The following is a 9,857-nucleotide window of genomic DNA, read 5'->3' as shown; positions in this document are numbered from 1 at the left end:
GGTTGTGTGATGGAGTAGGGTATGGGTTGTGTGATGGAGTAGGGTGTGGGTTGTGTGATGGAGTAGGGTGTGGGTTGTGTGATGGAGTAGGGTATGGGTTGTGTGATGGAGTAGGGTATGGGTTGTGTGATGGAGTAGGGTGTGGGTTGTGTGATGGAGTAGGGTGTGGGTTGTGTGATGGAGTAGGGTATGGGTTGTGTGATGGAGTAGGGTATGGGTTGTGTGATGGAGTAGGGTATGGGTTGTGTGATGGAGTAGGGTGTGGGTTGTGTGATGGAGTAGGGTATTGGTTGTGTGATGGAGTAGGGTATCCATTGTGTGATGGAGTGGGGTGTGTGATGGTGTGGTTGTGTGATGGAGTAGGGTATGGGTTGTGTGATGGAGTAGGGTGTGGGTTGTGTGATGGAGTAGGNTGAGTGGTGGGTCAGGGGATCACAGGTAACAGGTAATGTAATTCTCTGTTTTAGGTACACCATATAATGTAAGTGAATGTCAGATAACTATGATAAACTACAGAAAGTGAGCAAGCCTCATGATAACTTTTGAATTTTGTAAATATGGCATTAACTTTTTTTTTCTAAATTGAAAAGAAATATAGGGCTTCTTATTTACATGATATTATGTTCATAATTATGTAAACTATAGTGTCAAACTTTGTTATCGATAGTAAAGGTAGATAATAAAAGAATGGCATATATAACTCATAAAATATCAAATAGATATATATATACATAATGTAAATAACTAGATATTGATTTCTAGATGTTTTAGATCACCAGATCGATGTTGAAGCAGTTTTTACATTACCTCTGCATCCTTGGTAAGTGTAGCCATCAGCTTGTCCTTAGCACCCATCCCAATCTTTAGTGATAGGCCATCACTAATAAAGTCATTATCCTTAAACGTAGGTAAGTCTTTCGCCTGTGAAAAGATCAAGATATAATGTATCAAGATATACTGGGAAAGGATTAAATTCCTTGGGGCAGGGAAGACATCAAGCCAAGGACATTAATGTATTTCTTTCTTCCTGTCCAACAATTTCATACATGATTATAGGAGGAAGATTTTAAATCTTTCAAAGTTATGCAAGTCTTCAGGGATAAGGGCAGACCCCAAGTTAACCCTAGTAGAAAGAGACTAATCAGCTCTTCAAGCCTAGAAAATGTACATATGGTTATAGGGTGGGGACTTCAACTAATTCCAGGTTATGACCCAGGGAATAAGTCCCATTGGGTGGGGCTGGATATCAGGGCAAAACTTTGTAGCATGAGTGTATTCAACTTTTCATTCCTACCAATAGACTAGATGGACATTACATATGTATTATTTTTTGACATGGTCTTTTAAGTAATTCCAGAGAAATAGTGGTTACAATTTCTAGAAGGCTGCCTGCAGCTGGTGGCCTTTAGCCATTTCCAATCAAACGGGAAATACACAGGTGACTTAGTAAGAGTGGGTGCAAAACTTGTTGTGGAACATCACAAAATTTGAACGAAAAATGTAGTTACTGTAACAATTATCTGTACAAGATTTGACTAATATTTTTGTAAAAGGGGCGTTATATAACTCCCATGAAAATAAAACTGCAGACTGGATTTTCATAAATCATGGAAGGGAAACAATTAGGAGCACATACGTAACAGTTTGATTCCAATGAAATCCTACCTTTTCCTTATCACTGGCATGACGGTCAACTGTTGATCCCTATAAATTAAACAGCACATAGTTTAACATGTGCACGACAAGAAATTTCATCAAAATCTACACATTTAAAAGACAGTTATCCAGATCTAGAGAAAGCAATTTAGAATCAATACGTATCTACAGTTCATCCTAGTTTCAGATATTTTTTTAGTATTTCCTATAACTATTATTTAAGGGTTAGCTAGAAACATTTTCAAGCTAAGACATGGATAAGCATTAAAATATACGATAATGACTAGTAAAATTTGTCATGAAAAATTTGGTAAACCTTTTATTTAAATGATCTTCTAACATTATATATTATTGTTAAACCAAATGGCTTATACCAACATGCTGTGGCCTAGAAGACCAGTCACCTGTATCACTCACTTGAATATATAAAGCAAACAATTTTGACCCTGAGAGTAAATAAAATCCAAAGTGCACAACTACCTAAAGTACCAATCATTGGTACCAAGTTTCATAATTATTGGATGAGAAATTAAGCATTGCTCTGGACACACTTTTACCCCTGTACCTTAAAAGCATGCTAGGTTATTCATCCGAGGAAACTTAACTCCATCCAAGGTACTAACTGGCCAATTAACACAACCCTGGGTTTCTTGGAACTTCAGAAGAAGTTCTTAAATATTTTTACCCATTATAGCCTCTGCCAACATTTGACCATACTGCCTTCAAGTAAAGTTGGCCTTTGAATAGAATACAGCAAAATATCATGACCATGGGTCAGTTTTCAAGAAGACAGACATTGGCAGCTGCACCATATAATAAGTTTCATCATTTCCTGGCAGGTGAGTAGCTGAAGGTTATACTACAGGGACTACTGACTCTGACCAACCTTGAGGTCATATTTCTTGTGGATGACCAGCCGGGGACTGAACACATTCCTCATCACAATCAGGTAGGTCTCAACATCATTGACAGTGATCCGGTACATGCCGAGGTATTGAGGCAGTAAAGTCTGGGCATGAGTCTCTACAATGTACTGTCAAATAAACACCAGTTAAATACCTTCAGAAATGTAGTTTACAATAGTTGATCTTCTTAGAGTATATCTATTGAAAGTGTTGAATTACAAAAACAAACAAAACCTTCAAGCTACATCAATCCAGAGATCACTAATCTTATCACCTAGTTATATAGTTAAGTGTTTTAGGAGACAGGTCCGCAGTTTCAGTACAATATTGTCATGTTAACACAGTGCTCTCATGATCATAATGCGGCCACTTTTCTGAGAACACAGCAGGATGAATTATTGAGGCACCACTGTCGAGGGGTTAAAACAAGATGCCTATGGGCAGTAATATATCAAATTCCCCTTTTTAATCCAATAATAATACAAGAAATAACAGCTCAGATAATGTAACAGAGACTAAGTCCCCAGGTGCAGTCAAAACCCAAGGAACAGTCCTAGTAGCATTATAAGTGTAAGTGTATTAATTTCTACATGCCCAGCAACTGTATACATGTTTCTAAACATTCAAAAAGAACTCTTCATAGTTGACTGTTTATATGGTACATTTGTATATGGGAAAGGGATCTTATCTTTTTTTCACAGTATTAACCATTAAGTAAGTCTTTAGAGGCGAGGCAAGACCACAGCACTGATCACAGTAGCATGAGTGTATTTGTCCCTTCATGCTTGTATCTCATGACGTAACTCACAAGTGCATTTCAAACTGAGAAAATAAATAAAAGTACCTTGAACTAATGCAGAATAGCATTCATACTGCAACCAGGTACTCTTATCAAGCTTTAAAATCCAAAAATTTGTATTGATGCATTAAATATTTATATCAAACATGAATATTTTGTATTTTCTAGTATACAACTTATCTACACATAGTTTAGTGAAATGTCCCTACACTGGACAGGAGCGTGTTTGTTACCCCACACTGGACAGGAGCGTGTTTGTAACCCCACACTGGACAGGAGCGTGTTTGTTACCCCACACTGGACAGGAGCGTGTTTGTTACCCCACACTGGACAGGAGTGTGTTTATTACCCCACACTGGACAGGAGCGTGTTATTACCTCACACTGGACAGGAGCGTGTTTATTACCCCACACTGGACAGGAGCGTGTTATTACCCCACACTGGACAGGAGCCTGTTTATTACCCCACACTGGACAGGAGCGTGTTTATTACCTGGTGGTACTGTTTGAGTAGATGATGCATCTGCTCCACTTCCTCACTGACTAGTGTTTTCACAAAGAACTTTTTATCCTGAGACATCAACATACGGGCCCCACTCCTACCTGGGGAGTCCACATCAACTGCCTGCTTGGTTAAGGAATTCTGAAGAGATAAATAATGATATATACATTGGAAAATTGCTGCCTGTTTATTAAATAATATTACGTCTCCTAGTTTTATAAGATTTTAATACATTTATATCATCAATCACCTATGCATACATACCGGTACATGTAACTTGGAGGCTAATATAATAAGAAACACTAAATCAAGCAATGATAGATTAACAATTTCTATATCATTAGTAAATGAATATTATGGTTTTCAATTTTTTTTACCTAAATTTTATTTCTACACCATCATCAATTTCGAAATGCCTTACCATGTAATCTTGGTCATCAATTCCAAATCTCTCTCGAAGGTTCCTGAACACAACTGGGCAGTATTCCTTTACTTTGAAATGACTTGGCATACTTTCTCTGCACAAAAACAATCAAGAAATTGTTTACAACATCAAAATACTTAAGCATTCAGATATAGCAGGATTCTTAAAGTTTGTGATTTGAAGCCTGTTTCATATTATAATTCAGGTATCATTGAGTTAAACAATTTTTTTATTTCTGAAAAGTTGTTTTTTCAAGATTTCAACAGAAATGCAACAAATAGCCATGCAAGAGTGCATGTGCGCATGCATATATCACTTTTTTGGATCATTTAAACAAATATAGCCGAATGTTTTAATTGAAAGGAATATTGTAATAATTTTCCCCATTTTTGCCTATACCTCGAGCTTTGATCAACTGTTAAGGATCATGTCCAAGGACCAAAAATTAAATAACCCTTTATAGGCCAGCTGTTTCTCAGTCCCAAATGTAAGCTACATGTATGCCCTTTTTTCATATCATTACATTAATAGATTCCAAAGTTCAACAGACCAACGATGCTATATTTGGTCTTGATTCATATAGAAGTGTATATATGGTTTTATATAAGTACAAGATGTAATAGGTGGGGATTGCATAATCAATTGTATCCTTGTTACACAATTGTATCCTTGTTACACAATTGTATCCTGGTTACACAATTGTATCCTTGTTACACAATTGTATCCTTGTTACATAATTGTATCCTTGTTACACAATTGTATCCTTGTTACACAATTGTATCCTTGTCACACAATTGTATCCTTGTTACACAATTGTATCCTTGTTACACAATTGTATCCTTGTTACACAATTGTAACAATGTTTGAACCTTGGAACAGAGTCTGACCCTGGATCTTATCTTGGTAGCTGATTGAGTTTGTCTTCACATATCCAGCAAGCTAATTATATAACTGACCCAAATACTAAGTTCTCAGTCGGGGACAGGTCTGACACAGGTTACCAGAAGCTTCTATACATGTACATTATTTCAACAGGAGAGTATTTGTCTTTTCATGACCAGTATATATATATATATATATACACAGTTATCAGATCTGGCTCTCAACCATTTCCATATAAGGCCAGGTTTTACTTATGCTCAGACCACAGGGTTGGGGTTAATCCTTCACTTGATATTAGAACATACAGAATGTATATATGTTACCTGGTATACAAGTCACTGGACATGTTATCCCCCTATTTTACCGTATTTTACTGAACGCCCATGAGATGGTACAAGTTATCCCCCTTTATATAATACTTGCTTGTTGTAAGAATGATTGTCCAATCGTTGTAAGAACTGGACGCCTTAGAGATGGTACAAGTTATCCCCCTTTATATAATACTTACTTGTAAGAATGACTGTCCACTCATATTTTACTGATAGCCTTAGAGATGGTTCAAGTTATCCCCCTTTATTTAATACTTACTTGTTGTAAGAATGATTGCCCACTCGTTGTAAGAACCGATAGCCGGCTTAGAGATGGTACAAGTTATCCCCCTTCATATAATACTTACTTGTTGTAAGAATGATTGTCCTCTCATATTTAACTGATAGCCTTAAAAATGGTACAAGTTATCCCCCTTTATATAATACTTACTTGTTGTAAGAATGATTGTCCACTCGTATTTTACTGAACGCCTTGAAATCGTCAGGCATTAACATCACAGGAAGGTTCACATGGTTCAAGCCATTTATCTGGAAAGAAAACAAACAAGAAAAAAATAACAATCTATTTCCAACCCTAGTATATTAAACAGACCATATCTAATTAACTTCTTTGTATATATACGTGTTTAAAGGAGCGGATCGCTCCGAAAATTTGACAACCTAAACTTGTCCACACTGTTGGAATTACTTCTTTGACCTATATAATATTTTATGTAATTTGTATCCTAAGGACATACCTCCATTAGGATCCAGTGTTATATGGAATTTTACCGTCTATATCAATTCTTTGACCTATACGTGTTTATATATACATGCATATGCATTTTGTATACACATGTACAATGTATATAAGTGGTATTTGTAGATTTTTTTAGGCCAGTCCTGAACAACGTTTTCAAAATTTGACGAGACCGATATGCACACTAATACTGTACTAAGAGATTTGAGTTGATGAGTCCAAAACGGAAGCATGAGTAAAGGACTCAGACATTTGAGTCCCTATATATAGCTAGCTAGCTATATATAGGTACCTGTGAAGATAGCGTCTATGAAACCTTATCACACCCATGGTAATTGGCTCACCCATAACTGAAGTAATCCATTCAGGTTTGCAGAAGTATTTGTTAAAGAAAGTTAACAGCTAATAGCATGCACAGCATTGCATGTATACAAAACCAAAGCACTGTCATAAATAATTACCAATACATTTACAAAATGTAACATGTTGATCCAATATATCAAAGCCACTCGTTGGTTGCAGTTTCATGCTATTATATAACTGATACATGTACAATCTGAAGCAGTCTCTCTGTTTATGAAAACAGTTAACCCAAGTCCTAGATACAGAAATCAATAATACATCAACAAACTTTCTGGTAATGGAATATATAATTGATGCGTGCATGCATGACTTAGGGAAAACACTGGACTATAATGTAATAAATAAACCGAACATTTTTTTCCTGGAGATTTTTGATGAAGAGTTTTGTTGTCACTTGACCCTACAGTATACTATGGAGTCTTATTAACCCCTACATATACTGATGTAATACTCTAGAAACTTGAGCTCATTCCATTAGATATACACATATAAGACCACAAGGACAATGAAATGACATATTAAACAGCAATTTAGTTCCAAACGCATTAGTTTTATGTGCCTTGCCCGGTGTTATAGTAACGTTAACCTCAACAGTAAATATTCATGGTTTCCTCTACTCTCGTTCTGACAATTCCAGCGGTTATATATATATATATATATATATCCTCTCTTACGTTTGATTCCTGCACCCCTAGAATATGTTGTGACGAAATCATGGGTTCTGTACATTTATATGTATCACAGTGCACATTGAGCTTGTCAATACAACAATAGACTACATTTGTAGTTTGATCCCTTCATTTGATCTTCATCAAAAGAACTATCAGCTTTGAAGTCAAATGGCCATGGCTCCCTTGGCTGTAAAGTTCAAAGTACAGGTATATATCAGCCTAGTGTTTCACTCCTTGATCATTTTATTTTTTTAATGGAAATCAATATATATAAAGCTAAGTTTCAGGTGTTTATGGCTTTAACTTTAACATATACACACAAATATATATTCCTGGAGTGCATAGAACATGTATCTGTAAGTAATCATATGTGTATACATATATACCCATTGGAAAAGAGTGAGTCAGCAGACAATCATGAGACTTGGAAACCTGACTGGCGGACTATACTAGCTCGCCGACTTATATACCCAAAAACACAACAATTTGCATGTGCAATATTTGCCCCAGAAATACCCGGAACACTTTCCCTCTAAAGTAAATAAAATAGTTCCGAAAATACACAGAAGCTTCCGGTACAGAACCAAAACATGCAGACGAAGTTCGGTAAGCAATGCAAATAGCCTACAGAGTTAACGGTGTACTCAAAACATTTAGTTTAATTTACAAATATTTCCCAAATTTTACACTATAATAAAAGCATGCACATATATCACTTCAAATTCATGCATGAGGCATCACATTTTAATGAAGTTCACCATAAAAGACTGTCCATATAAAGAAAAAATAAATATTCATGCACAGAATATTATGATTTGCCAGATATTATGACATTGGCTGTACATGCATAAATATTAGGGCTGCAGTGATATATATATCATGCGACAATATATTGCGATATTTTGAATATGGTACGATACTAAATATTTTTTGAGAGGTTACGATACACCTACAATATTTTCAGGATTTCGTTGTTTCTAAATTTAGTCTACTCCTATATGGGATCCAACATTAACATGGCAGGTGACAGCTCCTTCTCTGATCTGTATGCACAGTATCCTGATACATATCGTTTATGTTAATGTATCCTTGCGGCCCTTATAATATAATGCTATCACAGCCAATATTTACTCAGATCGCTGTCCTGCTGTTCATTACTTTCTGGTTTTAGAGATATCTGTATAGGTTGATGTTATTGTGAAAATTACATTTCCAGTGTAAGCTGTTCCACGAGTTCACAATTCTGACTAGAAGAAGTGTATTTTTCTCTTGTTATTTATGGGATTTTTTACAGACCACTTGTCCTACTGTTTATATACAACCCGGTCACATTTGTCTTGGCATGTTGGAACAGAACAGGAAGTATCTAGAAAATCACATCTAAACTTAAGTCCAATACACAGACAGTCATGTCGTGACAGTCACACAGGCTATTTCTTGCTAGAAATAGTGTTATTCACTCTTATAATGGGACTGAAATATTCTAAAACAATGTTCATGACTCGCCGACTCACCTGAAAAAGAATCTCGAAAAACAATGTTATAATTTACTAAGTTTTAATATGCAGAAGAAAGGGGGGCGTCTAAATACCTAATACTACCCCACATACTAGTTAGTAGTTACTACCCAATACGACCCAGTTATGTACCCAATACTACTTAAATACTGTGAAATATCACCTTGGAAGAAGTAATTTACCCAGTGCAGATATCATATTAATTACTTATCTTCAGTTTACATTTCTTTACCGTTTAATCGTATTACACCAGCTTATTGTTGTTTTGGGTAGTATTGGGTCTGCACCAAATCGCTTATTTTACGATAAAACATGGCAAATAGTAGTAAATACCTTCTCCAAAGGCGATATTTCACAGTATTGAAGTAGTGTTGGGTATTAAGACGTGCCGGAAGAAAGTGTCAATAAACCATACAGTACAAACCGGAAATGATATTTTCCTGTGTAATGATCATAAAATCATCAAACATGCAGCTCAATCTTTAAATTTTATGTTAATTGCAAACCTTATATGGACATAATTTAAACAAAAAGCATAATTTTGGGTTGTTTTGAACGCATACCGTATGGTTAATCCCCCACATGAAGACACTTAGTAGAGGCTCTGATGCTCGGAAGAGTTTGACTTTTTGTGACACAGGATTCACTTTTCGAATCCTCTCTTTCTTGAGCTTATCCATTTTTGATGAATCGCGTAGCTAAATAATCACAATCTGGAAGGTATTGTCAAGATGACAGAATATAAAGAAGTCCACACATCTTTAAAATCAGTTCAATGTAGACAGGCCATCATCGATGCAACACCTCTCAACATCCAAGATGGCGACGAAAACAAATATCCCAACAGGGGTGCGTCTAATTACCCAATACTACCCAATACCACCCAATACTACCCAAAACCACCCAATACTACCCAATACTACCCCATACGATCCAGTTATGAACCAAATACTTCTTTATTACTGTGAAATATCACCTTTGTAGACGTTATTTACTTCCATCTGCCATATTTTATCGGGAAATATGCGATTTGGTGCCGAAAACATCACCGAATTGCCGTGACTATGACCC

The 9,857-nt window shown here is 36.1% G+C and overlaps 1 protein-coding gene across 1 annotated transcript in view; it reads right to left on the bottom strand.

Moving 5' to 3' along the window:
• The window catches only part of LOC110465928 (phosphatidylinositol 5-phosphate 4-kinase type-2 beta-like), an 18,729-nt gene extending 9,104 nt beyond the window's left edge, over positions 1-9,625 (bottom strand). Inside the window, exons 1-7 of the mRNA XM_021522106.1 lie at positions 9,350-9,625; positions 5,927-6,024; positions 4,283-4,379; positions 3,853-4,002; positions 2,543-2,689; positions 1,666-1,704; positions 808-921 (exon numbers count right to left, since the gene is read on the bottom strand). Coding sequence (XP_021377781.1) covers positions 808-921; positions 1,666-1,704; positions 2,543-2,689; positions 3,853-4,002; positions 4,283-4,379; positions 5,927-6,024; positions 9,350-9,466 — 762 coding nt within the window. The 5' untranslated portion in view covers positions 9,467-9,625. The remainder of the gene's footprint in view (positions 1-807; positions 922-1,665; positions 1,705-2,542; positions 2,690-3,852; positions 4,003-4,282; positions 4,380-5,926; positions 6,025-9,349) is intronic.
• Positions 9,626-9,857: the final 232 nt, after the last annotated feature.

Source organism: Mizuhopecten yessoensis, unplaced genomic scaffold, assembly GCF_002113885.1.
Source record: "Mizuhopecten yessoensis strain PY_sf001 unplaced genomic scaffold, ASM211388v2 scaffold11107, whole genome shotgun sequence".
Lineage (NCBI taxonomy): Eukaryota > Metazoa > Mollusca > Bivalvia > Pectinida > Pectinidae > Mizuhopecten > Mizuhopecten yessoensis.
This window is presented reverse-complemented; position numbering and strand designations above follow the sequence as displayed.